Source organism: Scyliorhinus torazame, chromosome 8, assembly GCF_047496885.1.
Source record: "Scyliorhinus torazame isolate Kashiwa2021f chromosome 8, sScyTor2.1, whole genome shotgun sequence".
In the NCBI taxonomy this organism is placed as follows: Eukaryota; Metazoa; Chordata; class Chondrichthyes; order Carcharhiniformes; family Scyliorhinidae; genus Scyliorhinus; species Scyliorhinus torazame.
This window is the reverse complement of record NC_092714.1, coordinates 2,407,237-2,432,588: the sequence shown is the minus strand read 5'-3', so window position 1 is coordinate 2,432,588 and position 25,352 is coordinate 2,407,237. Positions and strand designations below refer to the sequence as shown.

At 48.8% G+C, this 25,352-nt stretch overlaps 1 protein-coding gene across 4 annotated transcripts in view; it reads left to right on the top strand.

The window, feature by feature from the left end:
* The window catches only part of LOC140427624 (homeobox protein PKNOX1-like), a 404,309-nt gene that overhangs the window by 237,345 nt on the left and 141,612 nt on the right, over positions 1-25,352 (top strand). For all 4 annotated transcript variants that reach the window (XM_072513041.1, XM_072513042.1, XM_072513044.1 and 1 more), the window contains one exon: positions 5,492-5,624. In XM_072513041.1, the coding sequence (XP_072369142.1) occupies positions 5,492-5,624 (133 nt within the window). The remainder of the gene's footprint in view (positions 1-5,491; positions 5,625-25,352) is intronic.

Genomic DNA, 25,352 nt, shown 5'->3' with positions numbered 1-25,352 from the left:
CCTATCTCTGACCTTCCATTCCGCTCCACCCACTCCAAGTATATAATTCATCACATTTCTATAGTTCTGTAGAAGGGTTGTATGGACTCAACACTAACTCTATGTCTGACTCCATTGATGCTGCCAGACCTGCTGAGTTTATCCAGCATTTTCTGTTCTTATGTCAGACTAATGGTGTTGCTCCTTGGTTTATTCTTTTGTTTCTTCTTGGACTGAGATACTCATTTCTGGCCACCAGGGGCCATTGCTTGAGGGACGCCATTCTACATCAACTGTGGCTAACCAAGAGACTCTCCCACTCTTACTGCCTGCCATATTAGGCCTTTGGCAGGATTTACAGGTTAATAATAACCCAATTTGACCGCATTATGAATGCACCTTCTGTGGCCCTTAAGTGGAACTCAACCCAGATCTTCTGGCTCAGAGGTAGAGACACTGCCACAAGACTTCCATCATTGGCTGTAGTGTGGGAGCAAATCACTTTCCTTTTAGCTGAGGTTCACCTGGTGAGTCCAGGGGGGGATAATACAGGTAAATGGATTAGTGTATTCACAAAACTTAAAACACATTTTGTGTGAGTCTGCTAAACCAGAGACTTAATTACAGAGCTACAAATTTGGGTTTTCCTTCGATACTACCCTGGGGTCACTTAGAAATCAACATCCGCGTGGTCTGAGCGTCTTTTATAGAAATATTGTCATACTAGCCTATTTTTGTGATACAATAGTGTATCTGGGAGGTGGGGGGGGGGTGATTTTAACTTTTTGCCCATGGTAGATACTTGAGCAGACAAAGCTTGATATGAACTGTTAATCTGTTTAATTTTATAACATGCAAACTTGTAAACTAACAATTTTGATTGGATTTGCTTGATTCGATCAATACCACTTATCCGTAATAATAATTAACATATTACACTTGCCCATAACATTGGGTCATTTTGAATAGAGTAACTGCTATATGTTCTTGACACTGAACCTGGCTGAATTCAAATTAATAGAGCTGTGACAGGAGTGGGTGTGAATGCACTAGAATGTCAAACTAGCTCTCAACGTGCACAGCACACTGCTTCAGTGAGAAAACCTGTTCTTAATCAATGCTGTATAACTTCCTCAGAGTAGCAATCTCCGGCAGATTGCCAATCTCGACGGATTTACCCATGTTGATATTCCAAAGCCCCTGTCTCATCCAAACCTCCCCACTGAGGCTGGGTAAGTCGGGTCAGACAGGAGTGGGGAGCCCTGGTCAGATAGGTGGAGGACTCACTCGGACAGGTGTGGGGGTCCCTGGTCAGATGGGTGGACGACTCAGGTCAGACGGGGGGGGGGGGGGGGGGGCCCTGGTCAGATGGGTGGAGGACTCAGGTCAGACAGGGGTGGGGGTCCCTAGCCAGATGGGTGGAGGACTCAGGTCAGACAGGGGTGGGGGTCCCTGGTCAGATGGGTGGAGGACTCAGGTCAGACAGAGGTGGGGGGGCCCTGGTCAGATGGGTGGAGGACTCAGGTCAGACAGGGGTGGGGGGTCCCTGGTCAGATGGGTGGAGGACTCACTCGGACAGGGGTGGGGGGCTCAGTTTGGACGAGAGGGGTCGGGATTGACTTGGGGGTGGTGTGCTGGATCTCCTTTGGGTTGTGTATGGGGACAGTATCCCGTGCGGGGCTGGGTCTGACTCTTGAGTTTTTTAAATACTCTGAAATTAGAAATTATTTTTTTCATATTCTTTCAGAATAACTATCAGGGTAAAACTGGTGGAACCATTCAAAATTAGAGATTTAAATTGCTTTTGTCGATGGTTCCTAGCCCAGCACAGTTGCCCGTGGGAAGTTTGCGCTTCTGGGTAATTGCTGGGTAAACCCTTGTGTTGGGACTTCCTCAAGGGATTCTCCAGTGCATCACTGGGGTACCCCATAAATGCGACGCTGGAGAACCAGCAAGTTATGGCCCACCTTTCTCAGCCTTGCACTCCTGTGAATTTGACCCCGTGAATTGAATTTATCTCTGAAATAAAATTTCTAACATCATGACTAGGCAGCAGCGTATACAGAATCGTCTCGACTTCTTCAGCAGCATCTTCCAAACTCTCAACCTCTGCCATCTAGAAGGATAAGGGCAGCAGAGACATGGGAGCTACCTGGAGATTACCCTCCAAGCCACTCACCATCCTGATTTGGAAATATATCGCCGTTCCTTCACTCGCTGGAACTCCCTCCCTAAGAGCACAGTGGGTGTACCTACACCTCATGGACTGTAGCGGTTCAAGAAGGCGACTCCCCACCTCCTTCTCCATGGCAGTTAAAGGTGTGCAATAAATGCTGGCGTAGACAGTGCTGCTCACGACCCATTCACAATTTTTTTTAAAAATGTCAGAAATCCCAACGTTTAAAACAGTTTTTTAAAATTAATTTACGGGATGTGTGCGTCACTGGTTAGACCAGCATTTATTGCCCATCCCTAGTTGCCCTTCAGAAGGGGTGGTGAGCTGCCTTCATGAACCGCTGAAGTCCCACTGTGCTGTTAGGGCGGGAGTTCCAGGATGTTGCCCCAGCGACAGTGAAGGAACGGCGATATATTTCCAACTCAGGGTGGTGAGTGACTTGGAGGGGAACCTCCAGGTGGTGGGGTTCCCAGGTATCTGCTGCTCTTGTCCTTCCAGATGGTAGTGGTCGTGGGTTTGGATAGTGTTGTATCAGGAACTTTGTTATGGGCCAGGATTTAGAAAACTCCAAAGTATATTATGGAGTTCACCTGACCTACAACTGTTTGTTGAATTTGGCTGGGATGAGCACGAGTACCTTCCTTTCAGCTGTTATTCAACGGACTTCATCGGCGCTTTTAATCAAAAAAACAATCGTTATTCAAAGAATTTAGTTAACATTTGTATAAACACACACAGCAAGAATTTTTATCAATTACAAACACACAGACCCCACAGAGCTTCAGTAATCTATGTATGACCTGTAATGAATTCCCCCTTAACTGTTCCAATTCAATAACAAAATCCAAGTAAATCCAGAAACCCTTTTTCAAAGGCGTGGCCCAGCCCAGGGCATTCTCACTGGTATAAGACTTGTCATTAATACTCTGTTCCCCTTCAGCAGGTTTGAATTCCTTCCACAAAGCAATTATCTCTTTTAAGTTACCAAGCAGTCTGGAAACAGCTTTTAAAATGAAGATAAAAACACTTCTTTCAACCTGTGCCGTTCAAACCAGCCCAAAACCCAAAGCGAAAGTAAAAGCTCACAGAGCCACAGCCCAGCTCCACCCACACAATGACATCACTGAAGCCATGTGATAAGACAAAAACCTTTCTTAAAGGGACAGTCCCATGACAACATCCAACAGTGACTAATTGCAGCAGTGCATGGTTCAAAAATGAAATGATATCCAGGGAAAATCGACCGTGGATATCTAAGGAAATAAGGGAGAGTATCAAATTGAAGGAAAAAACATACAAAGTAGCAAAGATTAGTGGGAGGCTAGAGGACTGGGAAATCTTTAGGGGGCAACAGAAAGCTACTTAAAAAGCTATAAAGAAGAGTAAGGTAGATTATGAGAGTAAACTTGCTCAGAATATAAAAACAGATAGTAAAAGTTTCTACAAATACATAAAACAAAAAAGAGTGGCTAAGGTAAATATTGGTCCTTTAGAGGATGAGAAGGGAGATTTAATAATGGGAGATGAGGAAATGGCTGAGGAACTGAACAGGTTTTTTGGGTCGGTCTTCACAGTGGAAGACACAAATAACATGCCAGTGACTGATGGAAATGAGGCTATGACAGGTGAGGACCTTGAAAGGATTGTTATCACCAAGGAGGTAGTGATGGGCAAGCTAATGGGGCTAAAGGTAGACAAGTCTCCTGGACCTGATGGAATGCATCCCAGAGTGCTAAAAGAGATGGCTAGGGAAATTGCAAATGCACTAGTGATAATTTACCAAAATTCACTAGACTCTGGGGTGGTCCCGGCGGATTGGAAATTAGCAAACGTGACACCACTGTTTAAAAAAGGAGGTAGGCAGAAAGCGGGTAATTATAGGCCAGTGAGCTTAACTTCGGTAGTAGGGAAGATGCTGGAATCTATCATCAAGGAAGAAATAGCGAGGCATCTGGATGGAAATTCTCCCATTGGACAGACGCAGCATGGGTTCATAAAGGGCAGGTCGTGCCTAACTAATTTAGTGGAATTTTTTTGAGGACATTAACAGTGCGATAGATAACGGGGAGCCAATGGATGTGGTATATCTGGATTTCCAGAAAGCCTTTGACAAGGTGCCACACAAAAGGTTGCTGCATAAGATAAAGATGCATGGCATTAAGGGGAAAGTAGTAGCATGGATAGAGGATTGGTTAATTAATAGAAAGCAAAGAGTGGGGATTAATGGGTGTTTCTCTGGTTGGCAATCAGTAGCTAGTGGTGTCCCTCAGGGATCAGTGTTGGGCCCACAACTGTTCACAATTTACATAGATGATTTGGAGTTGGGGACCAAGGGCAATGTGTCCAAGTTTGCAGACGACACTAAGATAAGTGGTAAAGCAAAAAGTGCAGAGGATACTGGAAGTCTGCAGAGGGATTTGGATAGGCTAAGTGAATGGGCTAGGGTCTGGCAGATGGAATACAATGTTGACAAATGTGAGGTTATCCATTTTGGTAGGAATAACAGCAAAAGGGATTATTATTTAAATGATAAAATATTAAAACATGCTGCTGTGCAGAGAGACCTGGGTGTGCTAGTGCATGAGTCACAAAAAGTTGGTTTTCAGGTGCAACAGGTGATTAAGAAGGCAAATGGAATTTTGTCCTTCATTGCTAGAGGGATGGAGTTTAAGACTAGGGAGGTTCTGCTGCAATTGTATAAGGTGTTAGTGAGGCCACACATGGAGTATTGTGTTCAGTTTTGGTCTCCTTACTTGAGAAAGGACGTACTGGCACTGGAGGGTGTGCAGAGGAGATTCACTAGGTTAATCCCAGAGCTGAAGGGGTTGGATTACGAGGAGAGGTTGAGTAGACTGGGACTGTACTCGTTGGAATTTAGAAGGATGAGGGGGGATCTTATAGAAACATATAAGATTATGAAGGGAATAGATAGGATAGATGCGGGCAGGTTGTTTCCACTGGCGGGTGAAAGCAGAACTAGGGGGCATAGCCTCAAAATAAGGGGAAGTAGATTTAGGACTGAGTTTAGGAGGAACTTCTTCACCCAAAGGGTTGTGAATCTATGGAATTCCTTGCCCAGTGAAGCAGTAGAGGCTCCTTCATTAAATGTTTTTAAGATAAAGATAGATAGTTTTTTGAAGAATAAAGGGATTAAGGGTTATGGTGTTCGGGCCGGAAAGTGGAGCTGAGTCCACAAAAGATCAGCCAGGATCTCATTGAATGGTGGAGCAGGCTCGAGGGGCCAGATGGCCGACTCCTGCTCCTAGTTCTTATGTTCTTATGAATTACTGTTTTTTATTTAATGCGTTTTTCTTTTTCTATAATGTTCTCCACCAGCTTCCTGTTCAGAACACGACCATCACCACCTTACCTGGCACCATCAGTCCTCAGGGAATCGTAGTTCCAGCCTCGGCTTTACAGCAGGGAAATGTCACAGTGACAACAGTAAACCCCACTCAAGTTGTAACAGGTATGTGAGTCATTATAGACACGTAGCTCAGGAGTCAGGAGTTCAGATCCCACCATTGCAACTTTCCTTGCCCAACATCCAGTAAAGAATAAGCAAAACGTTCCTCCAGCTCAATATTGGGAAGGTGAGAGCCTCGGGCACTGACCCCATTCCACTCCCCATTCTTATCCTTGTTTTCAAATCCCTCCATGGCCTCTCGCTTTTCCCATCTCTGTAACCTCTAAACCCACAACCCTCCAAGATTTCTGAGTTGCATTTTACAAGGTGCCATGATTCTCAGGGCGGCGGGTATGTGGATGGGAGCCTGGTCAGGCTCCCAATGGCTTCTCCACAGTAATATAAACTATAAGACCATAAGAATAGGAGTAGACCATTCAGCCCTTCGAGCCTGCTCTGCCATTTAATAAGATCATAGCTGATCTACCATTGGCACGAATTACATAGGTAGAAAGAGTAGCGAGGTCCTGTAACGGCAATTCAGGGAGCTAGGTAGAAGATTAAAAAGCAGGACCTCTAGGGTAGTAATCTCAGGATTACTCCCCATGCCATGTGCTCGCGAGGCTAGCAAGAGGGAGATAGTGCAGCTGAACACGTGGCTAAAGAACTGGTGCAGGAGGGAGGACTTCAGTGTTTTGGATCATTGGAATGTCTTCCAGGGTCTGGATGGTGAGGAATTTGTTAAGTGTGTCCAGGAAGGTTTTTTGGAACAATATGTGGATAGTCTGATGAGGGAGGGGGCTATACTGAACCTAGTACAGGGGAACGAGCCCGGCCAGGTCATCAAAGTTGCAGTGGAGGCTGGTTTAGCACAGGGCTAAAGAGCTGGCTTTGAAAGCAGACCAAGGCAGGCCAGCAGCACGGTGCAATTCCCGTACCAGCCTCCCTGAACAGGTGCCTGAATGTGGCGACTAGGGGCTTTTCACAGTAACTTCATTTGAAGCCTACTTGTGACAAGCGATTTTCATTTAATTTCATGTGGCGAACAGCCACCACAATTCCATAATCTTTAGGATACTCATGGAAAAGGACGAGTGTTGTCCTGGGGTTAAGGCTAAATTGGGGGAAGGTGTTGCTGATTTTCTCCTTGGTTCAATTGCTCTGTTTTATTACCTTTGCTCTCGAGTCGCCAGGTATCTTTCTGATACCGCCACGTGGTTCAAGTCCGAGTAATGATCAATAATCCAGTACACCGCTTAGTAAGATTTAAATCAAAGCACATTTATTATACACAGTAATCGCTACTCATGCACAAATTCTACATCTAAGCTACTTCTACAACTAACAGGCCTATACTTAGCTTCGGACTGGCCCACCAGGTCAGGGGAACAAATGGCCTTTCGTTCGGGTTCTGAGTCTGCGGGATTCGAAGTTGGTACGGATTGGTAGCTAGGAGCGCCTATCTCGTAGCGAGCCTTGAATTAAGACTTACGTTAATCGACGATCACTGCACCGGTCACGGTCAATGCTGGTTCGTGTTGCTGGGTGACCCGGGCGGGAAGAGAAGAGAGCGATTTGAACTTGGGGTTCAACTCTTAAAGTCCTCAGGGGCTTCCCGCCTTTCGGGGCGAACCCTGTACCTGGTCCCAAGTGATTGGACTTCGTCCCAATCGCTTGGTTCGATTTTCTCCAATACTGGAGCGGTTCCCTGATCGATGGGCGGACTTGAGGTGCTCGTTCACCTCCTTTGTGTTGGCTCCTGCTGGCGCCGAGGAGTCAGGCTTTGATTTGTGTGTCCAAAATGTTGCTTATTGTTCCCGGGGATTGCTCATCAGTATGCAGATTGATGTTACTTTGTTATGCTGATGGTCGCTGGTATCGATGTTGTCTGGCTTTTGCAGAGGTAAATACACAGCAAACCTGCAGCTGCTGGTTTTTGTCTTGTTGGCTGATTTTCCCATCAGCCTTTGCCGATCGCCATTTTAAATCGGGAGTTGGCCAATTTAGGTGGCTACAAAGGCTCACTACAACCAGATTTGGCCGGATTTGGAGGCAGTTGTTTGGGAGAGGCTGTTTGAGGGTAAATCCACATTTGGCATGTGTGAGTCTTTTAAGGAGCAGTTGATGGGAGTGCAGGACAGGCACGTGCCGGTAAAAAGGAAGGACAAGAAAGGTAGGGTTCAGGAAACGTGGATGACCAGGGAAATTGAGAATCTTGTCAAAAAGAAAAAAGATGCATACGTGAGGTACAGGCAACTAAAAACAGATGAAGCACTTGAGGAATACAAGGAAAGTAGAAAAGAGCTCAAGCTGGGAGTCAGGAGGGCAAAAAGGTGTCACAAAATGTCCCTGGCAGACAGGAGTAAGGAGAATCTCAAGGCATCTTGTACGTATATTAGGAGCAAGAGGGTAGCTAGACAAAGAGTTGGACCACTCAAGGACAAAGGAGGGAAATTATGTTTAGAACCAAAGGAAGTAGGTGAGACCCTAAATGAGTATTTTGCATCGGTATTCACAAAGCAGAGGGACATGTTGATTGGTGGTGTCTCAGAGGGATGTGTAAAAACTTTAGAACACGTCGTTATTACGAGGGAGGAAGCGTTAGGTGTGTTAAAAAGCATTAAGGTAGACAAATCCCCAGGGCCAGGTGGCATCGATCCCAGATTATTGAGGGAGACTAGATGAAATCGCTGGGCCTGTAACAGAAATCTTTGTGACCTCGTTGGCCTCGTTGCTGAGGCCTTGACAGAAATCTTTGGATCCTCACTGTCTTCAGGTGATGTCCCGGAGGACTGGAGAATAGCCAATGTTGTTCCTCTGTTTAAGAAGGGTAGCAAGGATAATCCAGGGAACTACAGGCCGGTGAGCCTTACATCAGTGATAGGGAAATTACTGGAGAGAATTCTTTGAGACAGGATCTACTCCCATTTGGAAGCAAATGAACGTATTAGTGAGAGACAGAATGGTTTTGTGAAGGGGAGGTCGTGTCTCACTAACTTGATAGAGTTTTTCGAGGAGGTCACAAAGATGATTGATGCAGATAGCGCAGTGGATGCTGTCTATATGGACTTCAGTAAGGCCTTTGACAAGGTCCCTCATGGTAGACAAAAGGTGAAGTCACACGGGATCAGGGGTGAGCTGGCAAGGTGGATACAGAACTGGCTAGGTCATAGCAGGTAGGGAATATACAGTGAATGGTAGAACCCTCAAGAGTATTGAAAGTCAGAGAGATCTAGGAGTACAGGTCCACAGGTCACTAAAGGGGCAACACAGGTGGAGAAGGTAGTCAAGAAAGCATCCAGCACTTCCGGGTGCGGCGATGCACTGCTAAGCCGCACGTTTCGGCAGCTCCCGTTCTAGCGGACCTTTGGGCTCTTTTCGGGAGCCCCAACGGAAATGTGTTCAGACCAAACCCAGTGTGGGGTGACGAAGGAAGGTGTCCCCCCGGGTGTGCATGGAAAGGACCAGTAGTAGTGGCCAGATTGCGAAGGATCCTTTGGAGCAGCGGCAGATAAGAGAAGGGAGAAGCAAGATGGCGGCGGATGGAGCCCAGACGGCATGGGGCCCAGACCAGCAGGAATTTCTCCGACGATGTGTGGAAGAACTAAAGAAGGAGGTGCTGGCGCCGATGTTTTTGGCAATCGATGGGCTGAAGGAAACACAAAGGTCCAGGCGATAGAGCTCCGTGGAGTGAAGGCAAAGGCAGCCGAAAATGAGGATGAGATACAGGGCCTGGTGGTAAAAACGGAGACGCATGAGGCACTGCATAAGAGGTGTATCGAAAGGCTGGAAGCCCTGGCGAACAGCTCGAGGAGGAAGAACCTACGGATATTAGGTCTTCCCAAAGGAGCAGAGGGAGCTGATGTTGGGGCTTATGTGAGCACGATGCTCCATACGCTAATGGGAGCTGAGACCCCAACGGGCCCCCTGGAGGTGGAAGGAGCGCACCGGGTCCTTGTGAGAAGACCAAAGGCGGGAGAAATACCAAGGGCGATAGTGATGAGATTTCACCGCTTCATGGACAGAGAAGCGGTTCTGAGCTGGGCCAAGAAGGTACGGAGTAGCAGGTGGGAGAATGCGGTGATACGAGTGTATCAGGACTGGAGCGCGGAGGTGGCGAGAAGGAGGGCGAGCTTCAATCGGGCCAAGGCGGTGCTTCACAGGAAGAAAATAAAATTCGGGATGCTGCAGCCGGCGCGATTGTGGGTCACGTATCAGGGCAAGCACTACTACTTCGAAACGGCGGATGAGGCATGGACCTTCATCCAAGAAGAGAAACTGGACTAGAACTGAGAGTTTGATGTTGGGGGGAAACAACGAGGTTGTGGTACAGAAATATAAATTGGGGAATGGGATGTTTATAATATTATAACGATAAATGGGGAATCTCTCTCCTCCTGATGGGGGGACACGGAGAAATGTGGGCGCCGGTGGAAAAAGGGACTGAGAGGGGGGATGGGGAATGAGGGAGCTGCGCCATAGGGGGCGGGGCCGATAGGAAAACGCGGGGTTTTTCCCGCGCTATGGAGATGATGGCGGGAAGATAGGCGCAGGAAGGAAGAGAATTCCACACGCAGGGGGGTCAAAGAGAGAACGGGGGAAGCCGGGGTCAGTTAGAGTTAGCTGACTTTCGGAAGCATCATGGGGGGAGTAACCATGCTAGATGGGGATCTAGCCGGCGGGGGGGACTAACTGGGTTGCTGCTGCTGAGTGCAAGGGGGAGCTGGCAAGAGAAGAGGTGGTCGGGACGGGAAGGCGCCACCTGGGGGATAGGTGGGTGCGCGGGACCCGGACGGGGGGCTAGCCCAGAATAGGGGATGGCTAGTCGGCGGGCGGGGGGGGGGGGGGAAGTGGCCTCCCAATCCGGCTGATCACGTGGAATGTGAGAGGACTAAATGGGCCGATTAAGAGGGCCCGGGTGTTCGTGCACTTAAAAAGACTGAAGGCGGACGTAGTCATGCTTCAGAAGACGCATCTGAAGGTGGCGGATCAGGTTAGGTTAAGAAAAGGATGGGTGGGACAGGTGTTCCACTCAGGGTTGGACGCGAAAAATAGGGGGGTGGCGATACTGGTGGGGAAACGGGTGTCGTTCGAGGCTAGGAATATAGTGGTGGATAACGGGGTAGATACGTGATGGTGAGTGGTAGATTGCAGGGAAAGGAGGCCGTGCTGGTAAATGTATATGCCCCGAACTGGGATGATGCGGGATTTATGAAGCGGATGCTGGGACGTATCCCAGACCTGGAGGTAGGAAACCTGGTAATGGGGGGGGATTCCAAAACTGTGCTGGATCCAGGGCTAGACCGGTCTAGATCCAGGACCGGAAGAAGGCCGGCAGCGGCCAAGGTGCTTAGGGGGTTTATGGAACAAATGGGGGGAGTGGATCCGTGGAGATTTGCTAGGCCGTTGGCCAAAGAGTTCTCCTTTTTCTCCCACGTCCATAAGGTATACTCCCGGATAGACTTCTTTGTTATGAGTAGGGCACTGATTTCGAGGGTGGCAGGAACGGAGTATTCGGCCAGGTACCTCTCAATACACCCCCGCACCCTTCCACAGACCCCCTCATCCGCCAATAGTCCCACATCCAGTCGCCAGAGTGGGCGCTGCTCCCTCTCCTCTCCTAATTCCAGATCCACCCAGTGCGGGGCATGGTCTGAATTGAGGTGGATGAGGTGACTAAAGGACTGGGGAACATGCAAGCAGGGAAGGCCCCGGGACCAGATGGGTTCCCGGTGGAATTCAACAGGAAATATGTGGATCTGTTGGCCCCGCTGCTGGCGAGAACCTTTAACGAGGCCAGGGAAGGGGGTTACTACCCCCTGTAGCGCACAAAGACTCACGAGAGACGAATAGAGATGAAGTCGATGAGGCTTTATTAAGCGTGACTTGTTCCCCGCAGTTCAGCAACAGACTGGCCTGCGGGGGAGAACTCCTGGTTCTTATACTCCGCCTTCAGGGCGGAGCTAGAGATCAACAGCCAACCAGGACCTGGGATCTGTCAGCCAATGACATCACGGCTTCACAGTCCCACATGACCCCTAATGCATACTACCACACCCCCGACAATGTAGGAGGCGACGATATCACTAATCCTGAAGCGGGATAAAGATCCGCTGCAATGCAGGTCATATAGGCCTATCTCACTCCTAAATGTAGACGCCAAACTGCTGGCAAAAGTGCTGGCGACGAGGATAGAGGATTGCGTCCCGGGGGTGGTGCAGACAGGGTTTGTAAAGGGGAGACAACTGAATGTCAATGTTCGACGGCTGCTGGGGGTGATAATGATGCCCCCAGCGGAGGGGGAGGCAGAGATAGTGGTGGCGATGGATGCGGAGAAGGCATTCGATAGGGTAGAGTGGGAGTATTTATGGGAGGTGTTGAGGAGGTTTGGGTTCGGGGAGGGGTTTGTCAGATGGGTCACACTTCTATATGGGGCCCCAGTGGCAAGTGTAGTCACAAACCGGCAAAGATCAGAGTATTTTCGGCTACATAGGGGAACAAGGCAGGGATGCCCGCTGTCCCCATTACTGTTCGCGTTGGCAATTGAACCACTGGCCATAGCGTTGAGAGACTCTAAGAAATGGAGGGGGGTGGTTAGAGGGGGAGAGGAACATCGAGTGTCACTCTACGCTGATGACCGACTGCTATATGTTGCGGACCCTGTAGAGGGGATGACAGAGGTTATGCAGATATTGAGGGAGTTTGGAGATTTTTCGGGATACAGGCTAAATATGGGGAAGAGCGAGCTTTTTGTAATACACCCCGGGGACCAGGGAAGAGGAATAGACGCCCTGCCGTTAAGGAGAGTGGAAAGGAGCTTCCGATACTTGGGGATCCAGGTAGCTAGGAGCTGGGGAACTCTACACAGACTTAATCTGACGCGGCTGGTGGAGCAGATGGAGGAGGATTTCAAGAGATGGGAAATGCTGCCGCTCTCATTGGTGGGCAGAGTGCAGGCGGTAAAAATGATGGTCCTCCCGAGGTTTCTTTTCGTGTTTCAGTGTCTCCCCAGACTGATCACGAAGGCCTTTTTCAAGAAAATAGACAGGAGCATTATGAGCTTTGTGTGGGCAGGGAAGACCCCGAGGGTAAAGAGGGGGTTCATGCAGCGTAGCAGGGTCAGAGGGGGACTGGCGTTGCCGAGCCTGGACGTCTACTGCTGGGCCGCCAATGTGGCGATGGTTTGTAAGTGGATGAGGGAGGGAGAGTGGGCGGCGTGGAAGAGGCTGGAGATGGTGTCCTGCAAAGGAACGAGCCTAAAGGCGCTGGTGACGGCGCCGCTGCCGTTCTCCCCGAAAAGGTATACCACAAACCCAGTGGTGGTGGCAACCTTGAGGATCTGGGGGCAGTGGAGACGACACAGGGGGGTGACGGGTGCCTCGGTGTGGTCCCCGATTAGGAATAACCACAGGTTTGTCCCAGGAAGGATGGACGGGCGGTTCCAGAGCTGGCAACAAGCAGGAATTAGGGAACTGAGGGATCTGTTTATCGACGGGACGTTTGCGAGCCTGGGAGCGTTGGAGGAAAAGTATGAGTTGGCCCCGGGGAATATCTTTAGATATATGCAAGTGAGGGCATTTATGAGGCAACAGGTAAGGGAATTTCCGCTGCTCCCGACAAGGGGATCCAGGATAGAGTGATTTCGGGGGGATGGGTCGGGGAGGGCAAAGTGTCTGAAATATATCAGGAGATGAGAGACGAGGGGGAGGCGCTGGTGGAGGAGCTGAAGGGAAAATGGGAAGAAGAGCTGGGGGAGGAGATTGAGGAGGGGCTGTGGGCTGATGCCCTAAGTAGGGTAAATTCCTCGTCTTCGTGCGCCAGGCTTAGCCTGATACAATTTAAGGTTCTACACAGAGCACATATGACGGGAGCAAGACTGAGCAGGTTCTTCGGAGTGGAGGACAGGTGCGGGAGGTGCTTGGGTAGCCCGGCGAACCACACACACATGTTCTGGTCGTGTCCGGCACTGGATGAGTACTGGAGGGGAGTGGCAAAGGTGATTTCAAAGGTGGTGAAGGTCCGGGTCAAGCCAGGCTGGGGGTTAGCGATATTTGGGGTAGCGGAAGAGCCGGGAGTGCAGGAGGCGAAAGAGGCCGATATTCTGGCCTTTGCGTCCCTGATAGCCCGGCGAAGGATCCTACTTATGTGGAAGGAAGCGAAACCCCCCGGCGTGGAGGCCTGGACAAACGACATGGCAGGGTTCATAAAGCTGGAACGAATGAAATTTGCGCTGAGAGGATCGGCTCAGGGGTTCTCCAGGCGGTAGCAACCGTTCCTTGACTATCTCGCGGAGCGTTAAGGGAAAATAGATCGACAGCAGCAGCAGCCCGGTGGGGGGGGGAGCACTACTTTTTGTCACTTTGTTAGTTCACTATATTATTTAAATAATTTTACTTATCAGTTATTGTACTATTTTTATGTTGATTTGTAAAACGGGAAAATTTTCTTTGAAAACTTTAATAAAATATTTATATTTTTTTTTTTAAAAAGGCATACGGCATGCTTGCCTTCATTGGCCGGGGCATTGAGTATAAGAATTGGCAGGTCATGTTGCAGCTGTATAGAACCTTAGTTAGGCCACACTTGGAGTATAGTGTTCAATTCTGGTCGCCACACTACCAGAAGGATGTGGAGGCTTTAGAGAGGGTGCAGAAGAGATTTACCAGAATGTTGCCTGGTATGGAGGGCATTAGCTATGAGGAGCGGTTGAATAAACTCGGTTTGTTCTCACTGGAACGAAGGAGGTTGAGGGGCGACCTGATAGAGGTCTACAAAATTATGAGGGGCATAGACAGGGTGGACAGTCAGAGGCTTTTCCCCAGGGTAGAGGGGTCAATTACTAGGGGGCATAGGTTTAAGGTGAGAGGGGCAAGGTTTAGAGTAGATGTACGAGGCAAGTGTTTTACGCAGAGGGTAGTGGGTGCCTGGAACTCGCTACCGGAGGAGGTGGTGGAAGCAGGGACGATAGGGACTTTTAAGGGGCATCTCTCTGCCAGCTTTCTGGGTTTCGTGAACAAGGACCTCCCAAGTCTCGATGTGCTACAGCTTTCTATAGTCTCTATTTAAATAATAATCTACCTTCTCATTCTTTCTTCCAAAATGAAGAATCTCACATATTCCCACATTGAATTCCACTTGCTAATTTTCTGCCCACTCACTGAACCTGTCAATATCTCTCTGAAAACTATTTGTATCCTCGTTACAACCTGCCTTCACGCCCACCTTTGCATCATCCACAAATCTGGCCACACAATAACTGTTTAATGATCCCCTTGCTCTGAAGATATCAAGAAAGCTCATTCGCAAGGCAGTATTTAATGTCCAAAATTTGGCACCAAGCCACACGAGGAGATAGTAGGTCAGAGGACCAGCAGCTTGGTCAAAGAGATGCTCCTTCCTCCAAATCATTAATATCTATATTGTGAAGAGCTGCGGTCCCAGAACTGATCCCCGTGGCTCCCCACTGGTTACTGCCCCCCCCCAAATTGAGAAGGACCCCCTCATTGCTACTCACTGCTTCCTGTTAGTTAGCCAATCCTCTATCCATGCCACAGTTATTGTGCAGGACGATTTGGATGTGATTGTAGGATTTGAAAGTGATGTTTGAACTTCTGCAACAATGTCTGAAGATTTTTCTGTTCAAATATGTTACAATCTGTAAAATGATACCCCTTATCCCGAGATAGGATGGAAGGCATTTCCCTGTGGGCGCCGATTTGTGACAACCACAGGTTTGTTCCGGGGGGGCTGGATGCAAGGTTTCGGGGGTGGGGGCAGTTGGGGAGAGAGTATTTTCAGGACCTGTTTGTGGGGGGTATGTTTGCGGGATTGGAGGAGCTTGAGGAGGTATACTTCCTGCCGAAGAGGAATGGGTTCAGGACCTGCAGGTGAGAGACTTCTTGAGGAAGGAGTTGGGTTTGATTCGCAGCTGCCACCTCCAGCGCCACGGGACAAGCTGCTGTCCGAGGACAAGCTAGGCAAGGGCAAGGTGTCAGATATATATGGGGAGCTGATGAAGAGGGAGGTCCAGCGTAAGTGGGAGGAGAAGGTGAGAGGGGCAATGCAAGCTGGGGTGTGGAGTAAGACTCCGCAGAGGATAATCTCATCCTCGTCGTGTGCAAGACTGAGTTTCATACAGGTGGTGTATAGGACTCATATGATAGTGTCTAGGATGAGCCAGATGGGTGTGGGTGGTGTGCAGGGGGATCGGAAAACCATGTCCATTTGTTTTCAGCATGTCTGAGGCTGGGTGAGGTTGTGGAAGGAGTTTGCAAACATAATGTCGAAGATCTTGGGAGTGAAGGTGGCGGCAGGCCCGTGGGTGGCGATATTTGGGATGTCGGAGGATCAGAAGGTGGGGAGAGGGGCTGACGTGGTAGCCTTTCCCTCCCTAATAGCCCAGAGGTGAATCTTGCTGTGCTGGAGGGACTCGGAGCTGCCGAAAGCAGAGGCATTGGGTGAGCGACTTGGCAGAGTTCCTCCATCTGGAAAAAAAATCAAATTCACCATAACAGTGGTTGAGCAGGGGTTCACCACTGCAAGGTGGATACAAAACTGGCTGGGTCATAGAAGGCAGAGAGTAGCAATGGAAGGATGCTTTTCTAATTGGAGGGCTGTGACCAGTGGTGTTCCACAGGGATCAGTGCTGGGACCTTTGCTGTTTGTAGTATATATAAATGATTTGGAGGAAAATGTAACTGGTCTGATTAGTAAGTTTGCAGACGACACAAAGGTTGATGGAATTGCGGATAGCGATGAGGACTGTCAGAGGATACAGCAGGATTTAGATTGTTTGGAGACTTGGGCGGAGAGATGGCAGATGGAGTTTAATCCGTACAAATGTGAGGTAATGCATTTTGGAAGGTCTAATGCAGGTAGGGAATATACAGTGAATGGTAGAACCCTCAAGAGTGTTGAAAGTCAGAGAGATCTAGGTGTACATGTCCACAGGTCACTGAAAGGGGTAACACAGGTGGAGAAGGTAGTCAAGAAGGCATACGGCATGCTTGCCTTCATTGGCCGGGGCATTGTGTATAAGAATTGGCAAGTCATGTTGCAGCTGTATAGGACCTTAGTTAGGCCACACTTGGAGTATAGTGCTCAATTCTAGTCGCCACACTACCAGAACGATGTAGAGGCTTTAGAGAGGGTGCAGAAGAGATTTACCAGGATGTTGCTTGGTATGGAGGGCATTAGCTACGAGGAGCGGTTGAATAAACTCGGTTTGTTCTCACTGGAACGACGGAGGGTGAGGGGCGATCTGATAGAGGTCTACAAAATTATGAGGGGCATAGACAGAGTGGATAGTCAGAGGCTTTTCCCCAGGGTAGAGGGGTCAATTACTAGGGGGCATAGGTTTAAGGTGAGAGGGGCAAGGTTTAGAGTAGATGTACGAGGCAAGTTTTTTTTCATAGAGGGTAGTGGGTGCCTGGAACTCGCTACTCCGGAGGAGGTGGTGGAAGCAGGGACGATAGTGACATTTAAGGGGCATCTTGACAAATACATGAATAGGATGGGAATAGAGGGCTACGGACCCAGGAAGTGTAGAGGATTTTAGTTTAGACGGGCAGCATGGTCGGCACGGGCTTTGAGGGCCGAAGGGGCTGTTCTTGTGCTGTACTTTTCTTTTTCCTAGTCACCACAAGGTAGAGGCTGCTCATTGACTTCTCAAAAGGGCATTAACACATCAGCTGAGGGAGCCGGGTGGGGAGGTGTCCTTTGTGTTTTATTGGGTTTTTGGGGGATGCTGGGTGTAAAATGAGGGAGTGGAGGGGACAGTGTGGGGGAATAGTGTTAATTGTGTGTGGTTTGCTGTTGCTGTTGTTTGCTCATTTCTGTTCTGTAGTCAGGTAGTAACCTCACCTGATGAAGGAGCTGTGCTCCAAAAGCTAGTGATTCAAATCAAATCTATTATCTATTTGGATGGGGGGGGGGGGGTGTCGGCTGCCTGTGGGGTCAGCCATACACACACTTGGGCCTGGTCTTGTTCGCCTGGTCTTGTTCGTCCTGGCCTGCCTTTTGTCCTGGGCCATTCAAAATGGCTGCCGACTACTTCCACGTTTTGCAATCTTCACGTGCAACCGGTTGCAACCAGCGCTCTACCCTCCCCCTTCTCCTTCTCTCCCAGTACCCCCCTACCATTGTGCTCTCCCCTCGTAGTCCGCCCTCCTCCCCGCTTCGCCCCTTTCTCTACTCCCTCCGATATCACCCGCCCCCCTTCTTGCCCTTTGTTGCCACTCTTTGTTTCTCCATTCCCCTCTGCCAGGCGCTCCCTCCCGGGGGGCACGCGGCCTCCTCCATCGCTATGCTCCCCGCACACCAGACTGCTCGCTAGTGTAGTGGCTCCCCTAACACTCGGATTCCACAATTTAACCCCATCAACCTCTCTTCCCCTTACCACCCCTGCCCCCCCTCAAATTCTTACAGCCCACGTTTTTAAGCCTACTTGCGACATTAATAACGATTATTATTAGTTTTGGTTCACTAGATTGATTCCACAGATGAGGAGTTTATCTTTTGAAGGGAAATTGAGCAGTTTAGGCCTATACTGTTCAGGTGAATGAGGGGAGATCAAATTGAGGTACATAAGATGATAACAGGTATGGATAAAGTAATAATAATAATCTTTATTGTCCACAAGAAGGCTTACATTAGCACTGCAATGAAGTTACTGTGAAAGGTCCCTAGTCGCACACACGCCGGCGCCTGTTCGGGTACACAGAGGGAGAATTCAGAATGTCCAATTTACCTAACAGCACGTCTTTAGTGACTTGTGGGCGGAAACCGGACCACCCGGAGGAAACCCACGCAGACACGGGGAGAACGTGCAGAAGGTAGCATTGTGGATAGCACAATTGCTTCACAGCTCCAGGGTCCCAGGTTTGATTCTGGCTTGGGTCACTGACTGTGCGGAGTCTGCACATCCTCCCCGTGTCTGCGTGGGTTTCCTCCGGGTGCTCGGTTTCCTCCCACAGTCCAAAGATGTGCAGGTTAGGTGGATTGGCCATGATAAATTGCCCTTAGTGTCTAAAATTGCCCTTAGTGTTGGGTGGGGTTACTGGGTTATGGGGATAGGGTGGCGGTGTTGACCTTGGGTAGGGTGCTCTTGCCAAGAGCCGGTGCAGACTCGATGGGCCGAATGGCCTCCTTCTGCACTGTAAATTCTATGATAATCTATGAGTCCACACAGACAGTGACCCAAGCCGGGAATCGAACCTGGGAATCTGGAGCTGTGAAGAAACAGTGCTGACCACTGTGCTACCGTGCTGCCCAGTAGACATGGAGCAGATGCTTCCTCTTGTGGGGCATTCTAGAACGAGAGGTCATAGTCTCAGGATAAGAGATGAAGAGAAACTTCTTCTCCCAAAGGGTTGTGAAGCTGTGGAATTTGCTATCCCAGGGTGTGGTGCATGCTGGGACAGTGAGTAAATTTAAAGAGGAGTTATACAGCGTTTTAATCAGTAATGGGGTGAAGGGTTATGGAGAACGGGCAGGACGGTGGAGTTGAGGCCAGGACGAGATCAGCCATGATCACATTGAATGGCGGAGCAGACGGGAGAGGCTAAATTGTAATGTCCCTGACGGATGAACTGATTTATATTACAAGAACACTTATAGCTAAAGCTATAAATGAATTATTAACAAATATGTACAAAACAACAGATGAATAACAGTATGAACATGCACAAGCAGCCTCTCTCCCAGCTCTCGTCAGTTCGAGTTCAGCTGACTCTAACATTCACTTATTTGCCAGTGCGCCTCCTAGTGGTCAGTTGGTGAATTACAACACAACCATGATATCACTACAGTTCTTACAGAACAAAGAACAAAGAAAGATTACAGCACAGGAACAGGCCCTTCGGCCCTCCAAGACTGCGCCAATCCAGATCCTCTATCTAAAACTGTCGCCTATTTTCTAAGGATCAGTATCCCTCTGCTCCCTGCCCATTCATGTATCTGTCTAGATACATCTTAAATGACGCTATCGTGCCTGCCTCTACCACCTCCGCCGGCAATGCTTTTAGAAAGAACTATTCTGTCTGATTCCACCTTCCAGCTCTTGGTCTCTAGCCCTGTAGGTAACAACCCCTCAAGCACAAGTTTGGTGTTCTTGATTATTAATAATAATAATAATAATAATAATAATCTTTGGACAGCACGGTGGCACAGTGGTTAGCATTGCTGCCTACGGCACTGAGGACCCGGGTTCGAATCCCGGCCCTGGGTCACTGTCCGTATGGAGTTTGCACATTCTCCCCGTGTCTGCGTGGGTTTCACCCCCACAACCCAAGAGAGGCTGCTTGTGCATGTTCATACTGTTATTCATCTGTTGTTTTGTACATATTTGTTAATAATTCATTTATAGCTTTAGCTATAAGTGTTCTTGTAATATAAATCAGTTCATCCGTCAGGGACATTACAATTTAGCCTCTCCCGTCTGCTCCGCCATTCAATGTGATCATGGCTGATCTCGTCCTGGCCTCAACTCCACCGTCCTGCCCGTTCTCCATAACCCTTCACCCCATTACTGATTAAAACGCTGTATAACTCCTCTTTAAATTTACTCACTGTCCCAGCATGCACCACAACCCAAGGGGCAGCACGGTAGCCTTGTGGATAACACAATTGCTTCACAGCTCCAGGGTCCCAGGTTCGATTCCGGCTTGGGTCACTGTCTGTGCGGAGTCTGCACATCCTCCCCGTGTGTGCGTGGGTTTCCTCCGGGTGCTCCAGTTTCCTCCCACAGTCCAAAGATGTGCAGGTTAGGTGGATTGGCCATGATAAATTGCCCTTAGTGTCCAAAATTGCCCTTAGTGTTGGGTGGGGTTACTGGGTTATGGGGATAGGGTGGAGGTGTTGACCTTGGGTGGGGTGCTCTTTCCAAGAGCCGGTGCAGACTCGATGGGCCGAATGGCCTCCTTCTGCACTGTAAATTCTATGAAACTATGTGCAGGATAGGTGGATTGGCCACGCTAAATTGCCCCTTAATTGGGAAAAAAAATTAGGTACTCTAAATTTATAAAGAAAAATAATAATAATCTTTATTAGTGTCAGAAGTAGGCTTACATGAACACTGCAATGAAGTTACTGTGAAAATCCCCTAGTCGCCACATTCCGGCGCCTGTTCGGTACACAGAGGGAGAATTCAGAATGTCCAATTCACCTAACAAGCACATCTTTTGGGACTTGTGGGAGGAAACCGGAGCACCCGGAGGAAACCCACGCAGACACGGGGAGAACATGCAGACTCCGCACAGACAGTGACCCAGCGGGGAATCGAACCCGGGTTCCTGGCGCTGTGCAGTAACTGTGCTACCGTTCCACCCTAATTAATAAGGGGTTATGGGGAGAAGGGATGAAACATATCAGCTGTGATTGAATGGTAGAGCAGACTCGATGCGCCGAATAGCCAAATTCTGCTATATCTTATGGTCTTGAGACAGGGCAGATTGCAGTAATGTTGTAGCACGCTCGCTCTTTGTGTGTCACACTCTTGCCCTTGTTAAATGGCACATCATCTGGTTTCCCATCACCAACTTAGGAAATTACACCAGTGAAAAGACAAATCCGAACAAATACATGAGGCAAGCGTGATACTTGTTCGGAATTGTCTGTTGGGCAGGCCAGAGGCATCAGAACATTGGAGATACAAAATAATTGGTCAGTTCGGGTTTTAAAGAGTTGAAATTTGGTGGGACAAGTGCCTTTCACTCCTTTTCTTATGATCTTTGTACCACTCGAACCTTTGCCAACTGTTCCCATATTCTGAGCACAGACTGGAGCCTAAAGATTTCCTGCCTTCTGCTGTCTCAAATTTGGATAACTTGGTGCTATTGTTTCCATGTTGAAGTGTTTATTTGGGATTTGCTCTTGGCATACTTTTTTTTTATAAATATATTTTATTAAAGTTTTTCGATCAAACAAAAATTTCCCATTTTACAACTTTGTAATAATATATACATTGATCGTTTTTTAAATAAATAATATGCTAACTAACGGCAACTGCCAACAACAAAATAAGAAACAACAGAAATAGTAACTAAAATAGTAACTTCGTAACATGTAATATAAATAACTAATATAAGGATTCTCTGGGAGGCCAGGGAAGAGATTGCTGGACCATTGGCTTTGATTTTTATGGCATCATTGGATACAGGAATAGTGCCAGAGGACTGGAGGATAGCAAATGTGGTCCCTTTGTTCAAAAAGGGGAGCAGAGACAACCCCGGCAACTATAGACCGGTGAGCCTCACGTCAGTAGTGGGTAAAGTCTTGGAGGGGATTATAAGAGACAAGATTTATAATCATCTAGATAGGAATAATATGATCAGGGATAGTCAGCATGGCTTTGTGAAGGGTAGGTCATGCCTCACAAACCTTATCGAGTTCTTTGAGAAGGTGACTGAACAGGTAGACGAGGGTAGAGCAGTTGATGTGGTGTATATGGATTTCAGCAAAGCGTTTGATAAGGTTCCCCACGGTAGGCTATTGCAGAAAATACGGAGGCTGGGGATTGAGGGTGATTTAGAGATGTGGATCAGAAATTGGCTAGCTGAAAGAAGACAGAGGGTGGTGGTTGATGGGAAATGTTCAGAATGGAGTTCTGTCACAAGTGGAGTACCACAAGGATCTGTTCTGGGGCCGTTGCTGTTTGTCATTTTTATCAATGACCTAGAGGAAGGCGCAGAAGGGTGGGTGAGTAAATTTGCAGACGATACTAAAGTCGGTGGTGTTGTCGATAGTGTGGAAGGAAGTAGCAGGTTACAGAGGGATATAGATAAGCTGCAGTGCTGGGCTGAGAGGTGGCAAATGGAGTTTAATGTAGAGAAGTGTGAGGTGATTCACTTTGGAAGGAAAAACAGGAATGTGGAATATTTGGCTAATGGAAAAGTTCTTGAAAGTGTGGATGAGCAGAGGGATCTAGGTGTCCATGTACATAGATCCCTGAAAGTTGCCACCCAGGTTGATAGGGTGGTGAAGAAGGCCTATGGAGTGTTGGCCTTTATTGGTAGAGGGATTGAGTTCCGGAGTCAGGAGATCATGTTGCAGCTGTACAGAACTCTGGTACGGCTGCATTTGGAGTATTGCGTACAGTTCTGGTCACCGCATTATAGGAAGGACGTGGAGGCTTTGGAACGGGTGCAGAGGAGATTTACCAGGATGTTGCCTGGTATGGAGGGAAAATCTTATGAGGAAAGGCTGATGGACTTGAGGTTGTTTTCGTTAGAGAGAAGAAGGTTAAGAGGAGACTTAATAGAGGCATACAAAATGATCAGAGGGTTAGATAGGGTGGACAGTGAGAGCCTTCTCCCGCGGATGGAAATGGCTAGCACGAGGGGACATAGCCTTAAACTGAGGGGTAATAGATATAGGACAGAGGTCAGGGGTAGGTTCTTTACGCAAAGAGTAGTGAGGCCGTGGAATGCCCTACCTGCTACAGTAGTGAACTCGCCAACATTGAGGGCATTTAAAAGTTTATTGGATACACATATGGATGATAATGGTAGAGTGTAGGTTAGATGGCTTTTGTTTCGGTGCAACATCGTGGGCCGAAGGGCCTGTACTGCGCTGTATTGTTCTATGTTCTATATAAACACACACATAAAACCCCTGAGGACCCAAATGAGCCCCCCCCCACCCCCCCCCCCACTTCCCCCCTGGGCTGCTGCTGCTACCTTTCCTATTTTCCCTTATCGCTCTGCGAGATAGTCGAGGAACGGTTGCCACCGCCTGGTGAACCCTTGAGCCGAACCTCTTAGTGCGTACTTTATCCGCTCCAATTTTATGAACCCTGCCATGTCATTGATCCAGGCCTCCACACCCGGGGGCTTAGCTTCTTTCCACATAAGTAGAATCCTTCGCCGGGCTACTAGGGACGCAAAGGCCAAAACATCGGCATCTCTCGCCTCCTGCACTCCCGGCTCATCTGCAACCCCAAATATAGCCAACCCCCAGCCTGGTTCGACCCGGACCCCCACCACCTTTGAAATCACTTTTGCCACACCCACCCAGAACCCATGCAATACCGGACAGGACCAAAACATGTGGGTGTGGTTCGCCGGGCTTCCCGCGCATCTCCCGCACCTATCTTCCACTCCAAAAAATCTACTCTGCCTTGCTCCAGTCATATGCGCCCTGTGTAGAACCTTGAATTGTATCAGGCTGAGCCTGGCACACGAGGACGAAGAGTTTACCCTACTTAGGGCATCTGCCCACAGCCCCTCCTCAATCTCTTCCCCCAGCTCCTCCTCCCATTTTCCCTTCAGCTCCTCTACCATCGTCTCCCCCTCGTCTCTCATTTCCCTATATATATCTGACACCCTACCATCACCCACCCATGCCCCCAAAATCACTCTGTCCTGGATCTCTTGCGCCGGGAGCTACGGAAATTCCCTCACCTGTTGTCTCACAAATGCCCTCACTTGCATATAGCGAAATGCATTCCCAGGTGGCAACCCATATTTTTCTGTCAGTGCTCCCAGACTCGCGAACGTCCCGTCTAAGAACAAGTCCTTCAATTTAACAATTCCTGCTCGCTGCCAAGATTTAAATCCCCTATCTATCCTTCCCGGGACGAACCTATGGTTGTTCCTTATCGGGGACCACACTGAGGCACCCGTCACTCCCTTATGTCGTCTCCACTGCCCCCAAATTTTCAGAGTTGCCACCACCACTGGGTTTGTGGTGTATTTTTTCAGGGAGAACGGTAACGGCGCCGTCGCCAGTGCTTTTAGACTAGTTCCCCTACAGGACGCCATCTCCAGTCTTTTCCACGCCGCTCCTTCCCCTTCCCTCATCCACTTACATATCATTGACACGTTGGCGGCCCAATAATAATCACTTAGACTCGGCAGTGCCAGTCCCCCTCTGTCCCTACTGCACTGCAGGAACCACCTCTTTACTCTTGGGGTCTTTCTAGCCCACACAAAGCTCATAATACTCTTGTCCACCTTCTTAAAAAAGGCCTTTGTAATCAGTACAGGGAGGCACTGGAACACAAAAAGAAACCTAGGAAGGACCAACGTTTTAACCGCCTGCACCCTGCCCGCCAATGACAGGGGCGCCATGTCCCACCTCCTAAAGTCCTCTTCCATCTGCTCTACCAGTCGTGCCAAGTTAAGCTCATGCAAGGTTCCCCAGTTCCTGGCCACTTGGATCCCTAAATACCGGAAATCCCTTGTTACCCTCCTCAACGGTAAATCGTCTATTCCCCTGCCCTGTTCCCCGGGGTGCATCACAAACAGTTCACTCTTCCCCATATTCAATTTATATCCTGAAAATTCTCCAAACTCCCTGAGTGTCTGCATTATCTCAGGCATCCCCTCCACTGGGTCCGTGACATACAACAACAAATCATCCGCGTATAATGACACCCGATGCTCTTCTCCTCCTCTAAGTACCCCCCTCCACTTCCTAGAGCCCCTCAGCGCTATGGCCAGTGGCTCAATTGCCAACGCAACCAGTAACGGGGACAGGGGACATCCCTGTCTTGTACCCCTATATAGTCGGAAGTGGTCAGATCGTTGCCTATTTGTAATCACACTTGCCACCGGGGCCCTGTACAGGAGCTGAACCCATCTAATGAACCCCTCTCCAAATCCAAATCTCCTCAGTACTTCCCACAGGTAGTCCCACTCCACTCTATCAAATGCTTTCTCTGCATCCATCGCCACCACTATCTCCGCCTCCCCCTCCGGTGGGGGCATCATCATCACCCCCAGCAGCCTCCGTATATTAGCATTCAATTGCCTCCCTTTAACAAACCCCGTTTGATCATCATGCACCACCCCA